We start from the raw sequence: 17,972 nt of genomic DNA, 5'->3' as shown, positions 1-17,972 counted from the left end.
TTACTGATTACTTTTTTCAAGTAACTTGACCAACACTGATGCCAACTACTCACCAAGTGGTGGAAAAAGTTTGGTTTGGTTAAGTTTTGCTTTCATCTTTACTTTTGCGCCCTCCTGGGTCTCATTGTCTAATCAGCCTCTTGTGCATTTGTAATCCCACCTTTCCCTCTGCTTTGCCTCACAAACAGCATGCACGCCTGACTTGACTGCAGGATAAAATAAATACGGTCAGTATAAAAAGAAAAGCAGCAGAGAGAAGAAAACATTTAAAGTCCCTCCACCAAGCAAAGATTTATCAGTAAAACCTGGATTTTGGCAGCGTTTAGGAAAACAATTCATCCAAAATTAAGTATTAAGAATCAGTTTCTTATCCTGGTAAAAGGGAGAAAGGATGGACTATAGCAGAGGAGGTGAAAAAGCAGAGATTTATATAGAACAAAAAAAACTATGGAGTTTTATATCAGGAGGTGTGAAAAAGTTATGTAGGTTTGAAAGATGTGAAGAAAAGATAGAAAAGATTGAGAGAAGGGCAAAGAAGTCATCAGAGGGCAGTACAGCAGGAAGAGATATGGACAGAGAGCTTCCCTGTAGTCACATCTGAGAGGGTGCAATAACCAGAAAAGTAAAAAAGGTGAGAAAATAATGAGCTAAAAAAGAGAGCTGCAAAGGATATGAGAGAGAAATGCTGTAAGCATGTCTCCAGGCTCTGAATTGAAGGATTTTAGCACACAATGCTTTGTGTTTTCAAATTCACAAAATCATATTTTACGTTCTTGTAGCAACAACCATGTGAGACTGAAGTTTAATCAGAATCAGAATCAGAATCAGAAAGGGGTTTATTGCCAAATGTTGAGCAGGTTTACAACATTAGGAAATTGCCGCGGTGCTTCAGTGCAAACATAGTGTCATAAATAGCACTTAAATAGTGTCATAAATAGCACATAAATAGACATGAAAAAATAAAAGTAGGGATAAGAATTAAAAGTGCTACGTAGAAAGATATGTGCATGAGCTGTACATGAGATATATACATGAGAATAAGAATTAAGAGTGCTACGTAGAAAGATATATACATGAGTGCAGGTGGTGATCAGTGCCAAACATGGAATGATGCAGGGTCTTTTCTTCTAAATACTTTTCTTCCCCACGTCCCGTGTGCAAGAGTCAATTATAGCATCATTTGGAGAGTTATATTTCATTTAGCATGTTATCCTTTTTGAACGTATATGTGAAGGTGACCTAAAATAAAGCACAGTTCAGTCAGAGAGTCTTTTATTGATTGAAATCTACTTTTCCAACTTTTAGGAGATAACTGAAAGTACACATGAAAGGTGCTCAGTAGGTTGTCAGCATTATTTTATTAGCAAATTTGAACATCAGTTTAATGATATAAGCAGTAAATGACACTATAAACTGAGTTGATCTTACTTACTGGATATAATATGTTTTGGTCATGAGTCATGCTCTGAGTGCATGCACCCTGACGGCTCCACTCCGTCAGTCATTAAGCCTGGGAATGCTGGGCACCCCATGGCTGAAATAAGAGAGCTGCACACTGAAGTGGGAAATGTCAGATATAGGCTGGTGGTGAGGAAAGTCCAGGACTGCCAGTGTGTGTTCAGATACCTGTAAGTATATTGATTGCTGCAGTGTGTGTTATTGATGGTAAGAGTTCTGGTGATGTTGACTATGAACGCAACTGCATCTTGTATTTATTTAATAATTGTTTTGCAGTTATCTTGTAAATGTGAAAGCATTGTGACATGTGCAGCATTTTGGATGAAGTCGCTGCTCTTTGGACGGCCTCAGTGCTGCGTGTGTATAATGTAATTACCTCCATAGTGCTGCGTGCACCAGAATAGTTGCAGCTGTCAACCTTACGGTAAGTTGGTGGCAGAGCAGTGGGGAAGGCTAAAGTAACTGTGCGTGTGTGTGTGTAGATTAGATAAATGAAGATATAAATTATATAAACTGTATAATCTATTAATCAATTAATGTATTATTTTAAAATTCCCCTCTCACCCCTGCAGACTGTCTATCCTTCCAGCTCAGATCCTCCACCAGAGGCCTAGGATCTTGAGGGTCCTGTGCAGTATCCTGCTGTTCAAGACAGAGATCTCGGATGTTGTTCCAGGATTTCCTGGTGCCACTCGCCTAGCTTGGGAGTCACTGCACCTAGTGCTCCGATTACCACTGGGACCACTGTTACCTTCACCCTCCACATCTTCTCTGAGCCCTTGGTACTTCTCAAGCTTCCCGTGTTCCCAGTTGTTACATGATAGAATCTCGATATCTTTCTGCAAAGGCACAAACTCTGCAAAAGCTGTCTTATCAATGCATCAATCAGCATAGCGTCTGTGTCTTTTCTAGACTCTCAAGTTTGCTTTTAGAATTTTCTTGAAAACATGTTTTTGGGGTATTTTGCAAAACTGTAAGTTTCCTCAGTCACACACTTTTTTGACTTACAGATCTGGCATATTGATCTATCTCAGGTTTGATAGCTTATCTCTGGACAGTCAGCTTAAAGAAGAATTTGCAAAGTTCAATGTATTTATTTTTTGACAGCCACAGCCGTGGCACATAAATTATTTTTATAAGACATTTATCACAGACTACAGACTGACAGGACTACGACAAACACGTTTTAGTTATCGTCCTTTTTAGTCGTCTAAAAAAATGTTAATATAAAAGCAAAGGTTTATCTGTTTTAAAGACACAGATAATTTAAGACACAATTACACAAGTAGATATTTCAAGAAGACATTCTAAGCAAACATTTAGGGGCTGTCGTGTCACATGTTGCTCCTCCTATCATGCGTTAGTCACCTTCCAGTAAGTTTCCAGGTCACTTACCCAGTATATGTACTTGGACTGGCACCAGTATGTTTTAGACACATACAACAAGAAAACTGTCTCCTCTGTTTATTTCAGCGGACTTTCACAATGGATGCCATAAAATGTGGAGGATTCTCGAAGGTGAAAGACGCTGATGAGGAAATTCAGACAATCTGTGATGAGGTGAGCTTCTTCACAACATTCAGACTCACATATTAAACAGACACATCAACTCTGTGCTCTGCATTTTATGTCATGTTTTACTTTTATTTTGTCCATACACAGGTTAAGTGTCAAGTAGAGGAAAAAAGAAATGAAGCATATGTCGTGTTCAAAGCTGTTCAGTACAAGAGTCAAGTGGTGCAAGGAATCAACTATGACATCAAGGTAACTGTGACATCAGACATGATAGTGATTATTAATGGAAGAAAATAAAGAAAGTGTTTATGGACTGAGTTACTTGTGAGATCCAGATGAGCTGTTGAGCAGATTGAAGATCTTCAGTGTTCAACAAGTACAAGTTTCCTCTGATTTGACTGCAGGTACATGTGGGAGGATCCAGCTACCTTCATCTGCGGGTCTGGAAGAAGCTTCCATGTTATGGAGGAGAAGCCGTAGTTACTGGCGTGGAAGACCATCATGACAAAGATCCCATCCAACCTTTTTAATGTGGTCACACTTTGTATTTCAGCTGCTCTCTGCCTCCAAGCTGCTGCCTCATGACATGTGCTGTTTTATTATCCTGAAAGAAAAAACTGCAATAATGCTCCTTCAAAAGTTAAAGTTATAATCAATATATTTTAAAAAATCGTTATTTCTAGACATATAGCACTGACTGGTGAAAGAAACTCCGTCCCGGGTCTGGTCCGTGGATCGGGTTTCCCCGAGGCGTGGGCGTCTATAAGCAGAGTTTTGTCTTTACCCTATAAGATTCAAAATTATTAAGTAACACTCAGCAATATATTCTCAAGTAGCACTCAGATATGCCGTCAGCGGGTTAGTTACGATGTCGGGAGCAGTTAGGAGAACAAAATGATACAGAGACTGTTCAGGTTGCTTTCCCAAAATCAACTCAAAGTTTTATTCTTTTGTGCAGCAGTATTTATAGGCAGAAAGTTCGTGTGTCAACAAGTTTCAAGTTAAAACCATATAAGGAAGGTCCCCCAGCTCTGAAAGAGGTCTTCTACAATTGTATCTCAACATACCTTTGACAGGTCCGTTAAACACTAGACAGTTAGAATCCTTTGTTCTACAATTGCAGTAAGATGCACTATCAAGGCCTATAAATCTTATACAGAGGTCTCCTACATCCGTGAGTTCTGACACAACCCAGATGGTCTTCACATAAACATCTTCTGCAAGGGAGTGATAAGTAAAAGAGTGATTTGTTGGTGTTTTCCCTCCAACCTTAGTATCTACTTTCACACCATAAAATCTTGAGTTGACAAAGCAAGAGAAAATGACGGTTAACATAAAGAGCCTTGTTGAGTCACAGAATCTTCTGTCTAATATCATCAAAAAAGTACCCAGTAAATGCTCCCATAATACTAAAATATCTAACAGTTCCCTTCTTTATTATCACACAATAATAACACAATATAAAGGCAAAATGTAATAACATAATCTAAAGGAAAATGTAACTTGTCCTCCGAGCAAGCTTGATATCAAAATTCTAAGGAAAAAAAAACAACAAAAAAACTTCATTCCCTTCTTGGATAACGGAGTAATTCACAACCTAATGCTCAATATATACATCAGGATCATCATTGGCGACATCTGGCACATTATCTGGGTCAGTTTTTGTCAATTTCAAATACGTTGAGGCAGCTTTACTAGTAGCTATACGGGTCATCATTGAGCATATATATGGCATCACATAACAGGCAATAATCATCAAAAACAAAATAATACATACTGTTACAAAGGCTACAATTAGTTCCTTCCATCTTCCAAACATGTCCTGTAACCACTTGTCTAGCCACTGACCATGACCTGCATTGGTTTTCAGTTCTATCTGCAATGTTTTAAGTTTATTCATAGCTTGTGTGAATGAACCATTAGGGGCAGTATTATTGGGAATGAAGGTACAGCATACATCTCCAAACATAGCACAGACACCTCCTTTCTCAGCTAACAGCATATCTAAGACCATTCTATTTTGCATGGTCATTAAAGAGGTAGCAGACATCTGTTCTCCTAGGGCTGTAAGGGCCGTATTGGTCAGATTAATATATTTTTGCTGATGGTAATAAACATAATTAATCCAGGCTACATTTTTGTTTATCTGCACCCACGGTAATATTGAGGCAAACCCTGCAGAGGTTTCTCCTTGTGCCTTTAATTCATTTGGTATCCCGCGTGGAACTCCTATAGCATCTATGTAAACGTCATGTGAGTAAGCGGAGCGTTTTGTACGTCTGCTGGATACAGGCAGATCTGAGGTTTGTTGTATTAGTAGTTCTTGGGCTAAAGTTACTAGACCACAGGTACCGGTCCAATTAACAGGTAAGGCTAATCTAAGAGTATTGTTGCACAACCAATAAGCGTTAGGGATTGCTCTAGTTAGGCGCGTGACCATGTGTGATTTAACTAACTTCCCCCAGTCAGTGTCATATAATACACCCTCTGGGGGAACAATGATCGATTCTCCGCTCGAACTTGAACTGTGTGTGTGTTCCTCCAGATATGATAAAACTTCAGCCACAGAGACAGCTAGCCATGTCTCATTGCAGCGTGCACCTGGGGAGTCAGAGAAGAATGTATAGTTATCCTTTGTATAATCTATGTGGGTGTCTGGGCCAGTTAACTTTAGTCTGCGCAGACATATCATGCTAGTATTAAAATGGAGAGGGATCTGTCCTAGGGGCAGTGAGGGTTTTAACCTATTCTTGGGGCGTTTCATTGGGGCGCAGGTCCCCGCGGTGTCATTAGACAACTTCAATAATTCGCCTAATGGAGTCTCAGGGTTAGTTGGTGTGTGTGTGTGTCTAAGTAGGCAGTCGAGAGGGCTCAGAGTCAACTGTAAAGTGTCTTTGAGGAGAGCATTATCTCCGCCGATTTTCTCTAGTCCCTCAGTGAGGGGGAAACCGGATATGGGGTATCCTACTATTACCTGTTCTGGATTGCCCTTTGAACAGACATAACAGTTACTGGTTCCTAAATCACGAGCGGCTGTTCTGGCATTTTCATACCAGGAGTTAACTCCTGCTGTAGGGGGTGCATAAAATGGTTTATTAGTGGCATCTGTGTTGCTATTTACTGATTTTAGGGAACGTGAGGAGCGTACTAGGTGGGTGTCTTGCCAAATGGAGCATGAGGTATTGTCAGCAAAATACGACCTGCAAAAATGTGAACATGGTTGCAGTCTACAATACAAAATAGCAAAGAAAAATCCTAAAGTTAATGCGATAGATATGATAAATAACCTAAATATATAAGAAAAAACACAGTTCTTCAGTCGTCTCCTGGCCTGGTCCCAGGTTCGAGAGACATCGAATAAGCGTCGTATGATGACAATGGGCATTTCATTTTCTCCATTATCAGGATGGAATGAGTCTTGCTTTATCAGATTAGACATCATGTGGTACTCTCGGCTTTCTGTTCCTGCTGGATGTTCGAGTACCTTGTTGTTGTTCATGTGGAGGATCAAAGAGCTCTCTGAGTCTTGGCTCTTTCAGGCGTTGTGTGTTAATCAGTGATTGTGTGTGTGTATGTATATTGGCTCCGGGCGCTGGCTCGCCTGAGTCATCGTCTGCTTGATCCGACGCCTGAGATGGTTCAGTGGGGCTGCTCTTAACCCTGCTGGCGTGTATCCACTGCGGTTGTCCGTCTGTAAGGATGCTGGTTCTCGTCACTGCAAGTACAGTCTGGGGGCTGGAATACACGACCTCCCCGGGTGTCCTTGGTTTTAGCGACTTCACCAACACCACGTCTCCTGTTTTCCACGGATGGGTTGGATCTGTAGAAGGGAGAGGCTGAGAGAGTTTCTGATAGTTATTATTCAGTGTTTCTACCAGATTGTGAACATAGTCGGACAATGCAGTGTCTACATCCCCTTCCAATAGCGGTGCCCCTCTGGAGGCTGACCATGGTGTTGGAAATGGTCTTCCCATGATTATTTCAAATGGAGATAATTTGGTTGCTGCGGATGGAGTCATTCTAATCTCGCAGAGGACTTGAGGAAGTAATTTGACCCAGGTCATTCCTGTTTCTATCATTGCTTTAGTCAGGCGATTTTTTTATGGTCCTATTCATTCTTTCTACAACTCCTGAACTCTGAGGGTGGTATGGCACATGATATTTCCAGTCTATTCCTAGAGTTTTAGCACACTTTTGAATTACTTCTGATGTGAATGAAGGTCCTCTATCACTGTTAATTTGGTGAGGTATTCCGAATCTGGGTATTATTTCATTGCACAACTTTTGACAGACTACTTCTGCAGTTTCTTTTGATGTTGGGTAAGCTTCTACCCATTTACTAAATTGATCCACTATTACCAGTAAGTACTTGATGCTTCCTTGTGCTGGCATATGTGTAAAATCAATTTGTAATGTATGAAATGGAAAATCTGGTTGTGGTAAATGCTGATGTTTTGCTTTTGGTCTCCCTACATTAGTTCGTGCACATGTTAGACAGGTTGCTAATATGCTTTTTACTGCATGTGATGTTTTCTCAATAACAAATCTTGATTTTATTGCCCCTATTACCCCTCTTTGTCCGACATGACTCACACCGTGAAAATGTCGGACAAGGACTGGCAGTAGGGAAGATGGGAGGGCAATCAAACCCTCAAGATTTTTGTATAGGCCATCTCTGTCATCTAAGGTACAGTCATTATCCTCCCAATAGGTGTAATCAGATGCAGAGGCCTGCTCTTGTATAAATTTTAAATCAAAATTTGTTTCTAAATAGTCTGGGAGTGTAACAAGTGGCAGCTGTAGGGGCACAGATAATACTTCCTGTGGAGGTGGGAGCTGTGACACAGCTGCAGCCTTGGCAGTCACGTCTGGTAGGGCATTACCTGCTGCTTCGTCTGTGTCAGCTGTACTGTGTCCTTTCGTTTTAACGACTGCAACGGCCGATGGCAGCTGTATAGCCTGCAAAAGTGTTTGAACAAGATCAGAATTAGCGATCGGTTTTCCGTCACTTTCTTTTAAGCTGGTTGGATCAGAATGCTGACGTTGTGTGCGTGCAGCTGCTGCAGCAACTATTAATTCGGTCTCATCTTCGTAAGGCGGTGGGGCCGTAGGCTGAACGGCTGGGCATGCAAGACTAGCTTTTCCTGTGGTAGATTTATGTTCTATGCTAGAGCCTGCACTAGCTTTATTTGATGTTAAAGCATCTACACCTGGTTCCGGTCGCTTTTTCCATAGTGGTGACATTCGATGTATCACGTCGCGGCATTCTATCATATATTTTCTACAGGACTTTTTAAGCAGACTACTTTTCTTATCGCAAATGGTATTCAACAGGGCTGTGCAGAGAGGTTTAAAGGGGCGGGTGCTCAAAGTTAAAAAGGGGCACATTGAACCAGGCTGAATAACAACAACACACATTCATCAAGAATCTAATATGGGCAACAAGGCAAAGCAAACATAGCCGATGCTTTACCTGATGGGTACAATGTTGCTGTTGAGGGGTTGCTGCTGATGGTGCTGGAGGGCAGGGCTGTGTTGATCTGAGACTGTAGACATTAAAAAGTCCATAGGAGAGATGGTAGCTGATTAAATGTCATGAGATAATAACAAAATGCAAAGATTGGTGACAGCGCTTGGAACCATAAGGCAACAAAAAACTGAGAAATAATTTAGGCTCTGCCTGTGAATCACTCTTTGCTTCTCTTCTTCCTTCCATCCCATCATTTCATATATCGCTCTCCACTTGCTGTCTATCTGAGAACAAGGCACAACTTGCTATTGCAATAAACTATAATCTAATTATCCACACCTAACAACTCCAGCACTTAATCTAAAATAAAATGATGACAGAAAAATGTTATAGCACTGCCTTTAGTAGCCTCACACAGCTCCTACTGTTTCCTCCTCATGTCCTTACCAGGCATGTCTGGACAATGTTATATCATGAGTAATAATTAAAAAAAATCCATATAAATAAAACACACACATGCACGCACACACAGTAACACTTTAGACCTTCAGAATACTGTATATACTGTGGGCATCATGGTGCTGATCCAGAATCCTTACATTATTATTTATTACTAGAGCTACAATAATAAAGCAATGAGGGGAAAAAAGTAATAAATATGAAATAATGTCATTATGTTGATTCCATTTGTTTCACTATCCACTCTGTGCAGGGGCAAAGTTTATTACATTTTTAAACTGTAGAGATACAATAATTTTACTGTTGTAAAATCCAAATTTTGTCTTATTTAAAATATAAATCTAATATAATCTGCTTCTTAATGTATGTTCTTTAAAATACAGCGTGTGTTTCTAATATATTATAATTATAATAATGCATAATTATGTGGACATGCATATTAGATCGTTTTTTAGTAAAATATAATCCCTCCAGAAAGGCAGGAAAAGCCCTGTAACTTGCTTTAAAGCTAAATATGTTCCCTAAAACGGTGACAGAGCTACAGACCCATGACAGCCTTACACAGGTAGCCAGCAGCTATGACCAGCACTACTTGTGCAGTTAATAAAAGGACAGGTAATGTTTGTCGCGCTGTTGCACACACAGCACGCTCGTTTGTTTCAGTTCGTCAGTTGCAACAAGACAGCTTACCAACGTGTACGTAATAAGCTAATACTCCTGGGTGCTATACACTACAGTGTACGCTGTACACCTACTTACTGGTTTTGTCGCATCAGTCTGTGTCTCTGAGTTAACACGTGTTTCTCCTACAGCTGCGGACCGGAAAAAGTGCGCGTGCTCTTTGTGAGCTCGTTCCCGGCTCGTAACCAGCGCGTTCTGCCGTCAAGGGCGATCATTGGTTAAATGTGAGCATGTGACTGATGCAAGCCAGAGCCTTTTATTTAGCAAAACTGTGATTAATAGTTAAATATTATTGTTGAGGGGCACAGACAGGACTCCGCACGCACACACACATTTAAAAAAAATTATTATTTTTAAAGTTGCCTCAACAAAAGGGCACCTTGGGCACCCATCAGGAAAGGGGCGGGTGCTCAAGCCCCTCTAGCCCCCCCCCCCTCCTCTGCATGTGCCTGGTATTCAACATTTCTACTGACCTGTTTTCTGGCGATAATCGTTCGGAATAGGGCTCCGGAAATAAATTAGAATGCATTAAACTTACAGTTCTTAAGTTGTAGACAAAATCAGTCACGTAAGCACTTCCACATGTTCTGGATACGTAATCATGGAAGTCTTCACCGATTCGCGGACGTGGGTTACACGTAACCGGAGGTGGGAGTCGTACTGAGCCGTTATTTGTGACTTTATATATATATTTTTTCGGTTTTACAGTTAATTTCGATTTTTCATCGGACCTGTCTGAGGTCTTTGAATTATTCTGACCCATGTTCAGTGATTTCCAGAGGGGTTTACACGCTTGAAGGATTTATGCTAGTATTTTTGCTGTGGCACAGCTGAGGTTTCAATTTATTGCTAGCAATTTTATCTTTTCTTTTGTTTTTGGTGAGCAGCTTCTCACTTAACGAGCAACTTCTCGCTTTTTTAGCATGCGTTTTCAAAACAACAGGCAACTTCCTGTGTCTTTCTGTTTTAATTTACTTAGTAAGTGGGTCACTGAGAAAGGTCTAACAGTCTTATAAATAAAAAAAAGACACGTATTTACCTTCGTCGGCGTATCCCACTTCTGACACCAAAATTGAAAGAAACTCCGTCCCGGGTCTGGTCCGTGGATCGGGTTTCCCCGAGGCGTGGGCGTCTATAAGCAGAGTTTTGTCTTTACCCTATAAGATTCAAAATTATTAAGTAACACTCAGCAATATATTCTCAAGTAGCACTCAGATATGCCGTCAGCGGGTTAGTTACGACGTGGGGAGCAGTTAGGAGAACAAAATGATACAGAGACTGTTCAGGTTGCCTTCCCAAAATCAACTCAAAGTTTTATTCTTTTGTGCAGCAGTATTTATAGGCAGAAAGTTCGTGTGTCAACAAGTTTCAAGTTAAAACCATATAAGGAAGGTCCCCCAGCTCTGAAAGACGCCTTCTATAATCATATCTCAACATACCTTTGACAGGTCCGTTAAACACTAGACAGTTAGAATCCTTTGTTCTACAATTGCAGTAAGATGCACTATCAAGGCCTATAAATCTTATACAGAGGTCTCCTACATCCGTGAGTTCTGACACAACCCAGATAGTCTTCACATAAACATCTTCTGCAAGGGAGTGATAAGTAAAAGCAGAAACGGCCCTAACCAATCTGGCGCCCTAGGCAAGATTTTAGGTGGCGCCCCCCTACATCAGCAGTGTAGTGTAATGTTGTAACGAATAATATTTCTATTAAATAAGCTTTACTTTGCATTTTAATTAACGTGGGATTATTTTTTGTATTTAGAAATAATAGTACCAACTTTTTTTTTTTTTTTCAACATTTGTGGCACTGGCGTGGCGCTCCCTGATGGACGGCGCCCTTAGCATTTGCCTATACGGCCTATGCCACGGGCCGGCCCTGAGTAAAAGAGTGATTTGTTGGTGTTTTCCCTCCAACCTTAGTATCTACTTTCACACCATAAAATCTTGAGTTGACAAAGCAAGAGAAAATGACGGTTAACATAAAGAGCCTTGTTGAGTCACAGAATCTTCTGTCTAATATCATCAAAAAAGTACCCAGTAAATGCTCCCATAATACTAAAATATCTAACAACTAGAGTTCATCATTTGAAGCATTAAAAGTTAAATTCTGCAAAAAACTAAATGATTGTGATTGTTGATTTCTTGCTAGTTATTAACTTCTGTTTTTACCATTATTGCAGCTTCTGATGATTTTTTTTTTTATTTTCATATTTGTCCAGAGCTTCATCTATAATAACTGTAAGGTTAACAGTACTCTTGTCTGAATTATCTCTGTGTGTATGTGTGTGTGAGGGAAGACTCCCAAAAGTCCAACACATGTTATCCTATTTTTAGAGACATATTTGTGCAGCATATACAGAATCTAACCAAACATTAAAGAATTATTCAGGCTATTAATCTCTCTAATTTATTGTGTTTTACAATGATGGACATGGTCGTCCATACAGAAGATAATCAGTATTAAGACGTCAGCCACAGCTGAATTTCTTTGTAATCTTGAATTAGTCCCACTTATCCAGCAGATGTCCTTGTTATGTCTACACATCTTGATCGTTTGTACATCTCCACCATGCTTTGACCGGATCATTCAGCCTTCCTTTATTTATTTAAATATATTAACTATTTAATCTAGTTGACCATCTTATAGTGGCCTTATTGCAACCTTCAACACATCATTTTCAGCTGTTTGTCTATACTGCATTTTTTTCCTTTAGTTTGTATCACTTTGTGGCTGTATTTTCATCTCCCTATTTTTTATTTTGATGCTGTTTGCAGTCATTAAAATCTCTTTTTTAAATTTTTTTTATTTTTGCATCTACCATTTCCGGCTCCAAATGTTAACTAGAAAAGAGTAATAATTAAGCAGAGCACCCTGAAACTCACTTAAAAGCATGTGAAGAGAAGATTCCCCCCCAGAAAAAAACTAAACAAAACAACAACAACTAGGGAACAGTAAAATCTAATCTCTACAGCCTTAAACGACAAATAATAGTAATAAAATAATATCTAAACCACAGAGAGGCGTGTACACTAGAGCAGGGGTGTCAAACTCCAGGCCTCCAGATCAGGGGTCCGTTCCTCGCTAAGTAAGTTAGCTGGATTTGATTGTTGACGATTTCGCGTGATCCTGGATCGTTCGGTTCCCCGAAGCTCATCCGGGACTTGCTGTCGTAGCAACAGAGCCGTAAGCGTAAACCTGCTCGGGAGCAGGTTTACTTTATGTAAACAGGATTAGATCGCGGCCACGCAGGTATGTCCGCTTCATTTATACGAAAGCAACAGCGATATTCCACCACTGTTTCACCATAAATAAATAACATCAATGTAACTAAAGATAATGCAGCACTTGATCCATTTATTGATTTCACACAGATACATACAGGTCATTTCCTAAAAAAGGGAAATGTACTATTAATCATTCTATTACATGTATTTGATTATTACAGATGTAATTCATATTTCAGAGTAGTAATTGTAAATTACTTCGTGTAATCAAGATGAGAGACCACGGCTATAAAAGCGAAGGTGGATTTGGGAAGCCTGTCGCAGCCATGTCCTGTCCGTTTACGCGAGCCACCCATTGCGGAAGGTGCAAGATTGATAAGGAGAGTTTTCAGAATTCAGCGTATATTGCGGGACAGACAGGATCCTTTAGCTCAGCGTGACAGTGTGCTCATAGAGAGATATCGATATTCCCGTGAGGGTATTATTCACTTAACCAACTTGTTGACGAAGGGGTGCAGGACCACCACCTGTCTTTTTTTTGCTCTGCCCTTTTCTTGGTTGCTGTTATGAACAAACTAACAGCTTATTTCAGGGTCTCTTTCCAAGAGACTAAAAGCAATATAAGTGATGAATATTGCCATTCTGTAGAATATTCTTATATTTCACTTTTACTTGTTCCCATGTTCTAGTGGGTCCTGTTGTGGCTCTAATGTGAAAGGGGATATAATATAACATAATTTAACATAATCAGAAATCAGAAAGGGTTTTATTGCCAAATGTTGAGCAGGTTTACAACATTAGGAAATTGCTGCGGTGCTTCAGTGCAAACATACTGTCATAAATTGCGCTTATATAGACATGAAAAAAATAAAAGTAAGAATAAGAATTAAAAGTGCTACGTAGAAAGATATATACATGAGTGCAGGTGGTGATCAGTGCCGAAACATGGAATGATGCAATGAACACAGCGTAGGGTCATGTGTTAGTGGTGGGAACAGTCGTACGTTTATTGTTCATGTGTCCAACAGCAGAGGGGAAGAAACTGTTCTTATGGCGAGAGGTTCTGGTGCGAATGGACCGGAGCCTCCTGCCTGAGGGGAGCAGGTCAAACAGACTGTGTCCAGGGTGAGAAGGGTCAGCTGAGATCCGAGCTGCACGCCGCAGTGTCCTGGAGGTGTATAGGTCCTGCAGAGATGGGAGTCTACAGCCAATCACCTTCTCAGCAGAGCGCACAACACGCTGCAGTCTCTGTTTGTCCCTGATAGTGGCTCCAGCGTACCACACGGTGATGGAGGAGGTGAGGATGGACTCGATGATTGCGGTGTAGAATTGCATCATCGTCCGTGTTGGCAGGTTGAATTTCTTCAGCTGCCTCAGGAAGTACATCCTCTGCTGGGCTTTCTTGATGACGGAGGTGATGGTGGGCTCCCACTTCAGGTCCTGAGTGATGGTGGTACCCAGGAAGCGGAATGAGTGATGGGGGTGTCAGTCAGGATGATGGGGGGGGGGGGACTGTGTGCTTCTGGGCATTCAGCACCAGGTTGTTGTGGCTGCACCAAGACACCAGACGTTCAACCTCCCTCCTGTAGGCAGACTCATATATATATATATATATATATATATATATATATATATATATATATATATATATATATATATATATATATATTTATTTATTTATTTATTTATTTATTTATTTATTTATTTATTTATTTATTTATTTTTATTGGATAATATAGTGTAATATAATAAATCTACCCTACCGCCTACTGGTGTTGGCCAGAGGGGCCGATGGCGCGATATGGCAGCCTCGCTTCTGTCAGTCTGCCCCAGGGTAGCTGTGGCTACAACTGTAGCTGCCTCCACCAGTGTGTGAATGTGAGAGTGACTGAATAGTGGCATTGTCATGCGCTTTGGGTGCCTTGAAAAGCGCTATATCAATCCACTCCATTATTATTGTTATTATTAAATTACTTACGAGTTTAATTTGTCAGCAACTTTCTGCCAGCCCTCTCTCCTTGCTTTTGCAGCCTTTGCAGTGTTCCCTTGCGTTTTAATTAAACTCTGAAACTCCTGAAATCCCTCACTCAAGAGTTCTTGCTCTGCTGCCGAAAAATACTGAGCGCGCTATTTGACATTTTCGCCGACCAATCAGAGGGTTGCCGATCAATGTTTCTACTATCGATGCGTAGCCCCTTTTACGACACCCAGTGATCTCACGTTACTTCATCCAGCTGTACTAATCCTCAACAGCAGGTGTGTTCGGGGAACCGGAATAGCGAGCTCAGAGTTAGCGCGATGATTTGGTCTTGGATGTACATATGGATGTGTCATTTGATCTTGGATGTAGTAAGCGACGTACGAAGAACGGACCCCTGGTGTCCTGCAAGATTTAAATATCATCCTGGATCAACACACCTGAAACAAATGAATAGTTCATTACCAGGCTTCTGGAGAACGTCAAGACATGTTGAGGAGGTAATTCAGCCATTTAAATCAGCTGTGATGGATCAAGGACACATCAAAAACCTGCAGGACACCGGCCCTTGAGGCCTGGAGTTTGACACCTGTGCACTAGAGGTAGTTGGATCAATACCAACTCTAGTATTGGTATCTGATCGATACTAGCTAATTAGAATCAATACTTTGTTTCTATCTCCTTAAGCTCAGTTGGTATAATTGTATTAAATAAATAAAATTTTTGGAGATTTGGAAAGGCTGAGGTTCAGGTATCAGAAGTAGGATAACCGGAAAGGAAGAGCTAAAAGCAGTACTCAGGCTGTGATTCATGTGTGATCCTTTCCAATATTTCAATCACAGCTCACACCCTGTATTTTCACTTCCCGGCAGACTCAAGAGTATTTTGTCATACGCCCCGACAAACCCACACATGCGGTAAAAATGTGGGCAAAAGTTATTATTTTCTTGTGCTAGTCTAAGTGTGCTTGTTTTGTTTTTTGATTTTTACCACCCCCTTGTTCTTGAGCTGATGGTACGGTTCAAAATGCGAAGTCATATGACTGGCTGTTGTGTTATTTGGTTTTTTACATGATCGTTTACAAATACTGTACCAACAAACACCCATCTTCCTCTGCGCTGGTCCACAATGCAGAGTCTTGTGAATTGGCGTGTGTTTATTAGCTTTTTGGTCATTTTTTACCAACAAAATGTTGTCGAAGTGGAAATGTGCGGAGGGCTGACCGAGGTGGAGCAGGCTGATGAAGCAGTTCAGAAGATCTGTGATGCAGTGAGTAGAAACGGGAGATTTTTACACTCACACACAGGGCCTGTCATTCATATTGATTTTGCTGTCATTGTTATTCAGATGAAGCCTCTCGCAGAGCAGAAAACCGGGAGAAACTTCGAGGTTTTCACTGCAGAGAACTACAAAACACAGGTCGTAGCTGGGACCAACTACTTCATTAAGGTAATGTTTGTAATGCAAGCAGTGAGCAGTGGCAACACTGCAAAGCTCTGAGGTCTTGCATGCAATAAAATATAATTAAAAAGAGCATTGATTGATAATGTGATCTGTCAGGTGAAAACTAAAGCAATGATCAGTGGGGGGTTTTCAGTTACTATCTCTTCACATATGTAGTGATTTTAAAAGAAGGTGTGTGCAAACCTTTAACTGTTATTGATTTTCTAGCTTCATAGCTGAGGCTTTCAATCATTGTTTCCACACAAATTTCACAAATTCCACACAAAGTGCACCTCACACTCCTGGTGTGGCACAGGACGAGCATTTCCGGTTTTTCCAGTTCTTGTGAATGATCGCTTGTCACACACAACGCACACTAGGGGCGGGGGTGTCGAACTGCAGGCCTCGAGGGCTGGTGTCCTGCAGGTTTTAGATATCACCCTGTTTCAACATACCTGAATCAAATGATTAGTTCATTACCAGGCTTCTGGAGAACTTCAGGACATGTTGAGGAGGTAATTTAGACCCTCGAGGCCTGGAGTTCAACACCTGTGCACTAGGGCTTAAATAAAGAAGCATAAGCACATATTTACTTCATAAACTCTGTCAGCCATGAACAGAGCTCAACAAATGTTCTGTTTGTGAACACTACAACAATCAGGCACTCTATATATGAAGATGTGGATTCTCCTTTTCCATGCATGTTGTTTGGCCCACAGCTGTGGCTTACATTGATAAAATAAAATGATCAGGATTACTTCTATGTGCACATCAAGCATCTCCTTTAACTTTCCTTGCAGGTCTATGTGGGAGGAAACAAATATGTTCACCTCCGTGTTTATGAGAAACTCCCGGCTTATGGAGGAACGCTTGAGCTGACTGATCTGCAGCACCCCAAGACTCAGAATGACAGTATTGAGTACTTCTAATGGGACAATGAACCAGTGAAAGCATCAGTGCCTACAGCCTGTCCTCTCAATGTAATCCATTAATAACTTGCCTCTTCATGAGGGGAAAGCTTTCCTTGTTTACATATAATAACCAACTACAGATAATGGAAGGCAAAGGGAATCAGTTAAATACGAGGTGGGTGGAAAAGAATATAGCCGATTATTCAAATCACAGCAGAAAAATAGTCCTTTCATGTTTGTCTGTTTTTTGTTTTTTGTTTTTTTTTGGAAGACTTATTTCTGGAATGTTTTACAAAAATTAAAAACTCTGCAATTTGCAGACTTTGTATATTAATGTGGTTCAAGTCTGCTTACTTATCAAAGAGGAGTGAAACGAGTGTGACTGTGTATGTGGGACGCATATGTGAACAGTGTATTTAAAGTGTAATTTATGTCGCATAGCTGTATAAACTTGGTCAGTTTTGGACGATGTAACAGAATTAATCATGAAGGTCTGATAACCTGATTTTGAGTTCTTTTAATATCATTTCAAAGGGTGTAATTTAAAAAAACAAACAAACAAAACAGTATTTCATTTGCTAAGGTATTTGTGACCAGATTTGAATTAAAAGTTGTGCTATGTACAGGGTGGCCCATTTATATGGATACACCGTAATAAAATGGGAATGGTTGGTGATATTAAAGTCCTGTTTGTGGCACATTAGTATATGTGATGGGGCAAATTCCTAAAGATGGGTGGTGACCATAGTGGCCATTTAGAAGTCGGCCATCTTGGATACAACTTTTGTTTCATCAATAAGAAGAGGGCCATGTGACACATCAAACT

At 40.5% G+C, this 17,972-nt stretch overlaps 3 protein-coding genes across 3 annotated transcripts; 2 read left to right on the top strand and 1 right to left on the bottom strand.

Annotated features, from left to right (window-relative positions):
* The first annotated feature begins 2,941 nt into the window (after positions 1-2,941).
* On the top strand, positions 2,942-3,503 carry LOC146567346 (cystatin-B-like). The gene is made up of 3 exons (XM_085287122.1): positions 2,942-3,018; positions 3,121-3,222; positions 3,378-3,503. Exons 1-3 carry the CDS (start codon positions 2,944-2,946, stop codon positions 3,501-3,503), a joined length of 303 nt encoding a protein of 100 aa, XP_085143248.1. The 5' UTR covers positions 2,942-2,943.
* A 3,124-nt stretch (positions 3,504-6,627) lies between these two features.
* Positions 6,628-9,734, bottom strand: LOC146567345 (uncharacterized). Its single transcript, XM_085285852.1, has 4 exons — positions 9,662-9,734; positions 8,447-8,519; positions 7,857-7,932; positions 6,628-6,809 (listed from the first exon to the last, which is right to left on the bottom strand). The coding sequence occupies exons 1-4, from the start codon at positions 9,673-9,675 to the stop codon at positions 6,628-6,630; spliced, it is 345 nt and encodes a 114-aa protein (XP_085141978.1). The 5' UTR covers positions 9,676-9,734.
* Positions 9,735-15,108: 5,374 nt separating this feature from the next.
* LOC146567344 (cystatin-B-like) lies at positions 15,109-17,480 on the top strand. The gene is made up of 3 exons (XM_085287119.1): positions 15,109-16,061; positions 16,140-16,241; positions 17,036-17,480. Exons 1-3 carry the CDS (start codon positions 15,921-15,923, stop codon positions 17,162-17,164), a joined length of 372 nt encoding a protein of 123 aa, XP_085143245.1. The 5' UTR covers positions 15,109-15,920; the 3' UTR covers positions 17,165-17,480.
* Positions 17,481-17,972: the final 492 nt, after the last annotated feature.

Source organism: Mchenga conophoros, linkage group LG9, assembly GCF_057382185.1.
Source record: "Mchenga conophoros isolate Kocher_MC1m ecotype Shallow Benthic linkage group LG9, M_conophoros_male_GT1.1, whole genome shotgun sequence".
NCBI lineage: Eukaryota > Metazoa > Chordata > Actinopteri > Cichliformes > Cichlidae > Mchenga > Mchenga conophoros.
The sequence above is the reverse complement of the archived record's forward strand: the minus strand, read 5'-3'. Positions and strand labels throughout refer to the sequence as shown.

Coding starts and splice junctions, on each gene's coding strand:
- LOC146567346 (XM_085287122.1), top strand. CDS start 2,944: ATGGATGCCATAAAATGTGGAGGATTCTCGAAGGTGAAAGACGCTGAT. Junction 3,019..3,120: donor TTCAGACAATCTGTGATGAG/GTGAGCTTCTTC, acceptor GTCCATACACAG/GTTAAGTGTCAAGTAGAGGA. Junction 3,223..3,377: donor GAATCAACTATGACATCAAG/GTAACTGTGACA, acceptor ATTTGACTGCAG/GTACATGTGGGAGGATCCAG.
- LOC146567345 (XM_085285852.1), bottom strand. Junction 7,933..8,446: donor AGCAACATTGTACCCATCAG/GTAAAGCATCGG, acceptor ACACTTTTGCAG/GCTATACAGCTGCCATCGGC. Junction 6,810..7,856: donor TGACACAGACGAAGCAGCAG/GTAATGCCCTAC, acceptor AAACTCTCTCAG/CCTCTCCCTTCTACAGATCC.
- LOC146567344 (XM_085287119.1), top strand. CDS start 15,921: ATGCAGAGTCTTGTGAATTGGCGTGTGTTTATTAGCTTTTTGGTCATT. Junction 16,062..16,139: donor TTCAGAAGATCTGTGATGCA/GTGAGTAGAAAC, acceptor ATTGTTATTCAG/ATGAAGCCTCTCGCAGAGCA. Junction 16,242..17,035: donor GGACCAACTACTTCATTAAG/GTAATGTTTGTA, acceptor CTTTCCTTGCAG/GTCTATGTGGGAGGAAACAA.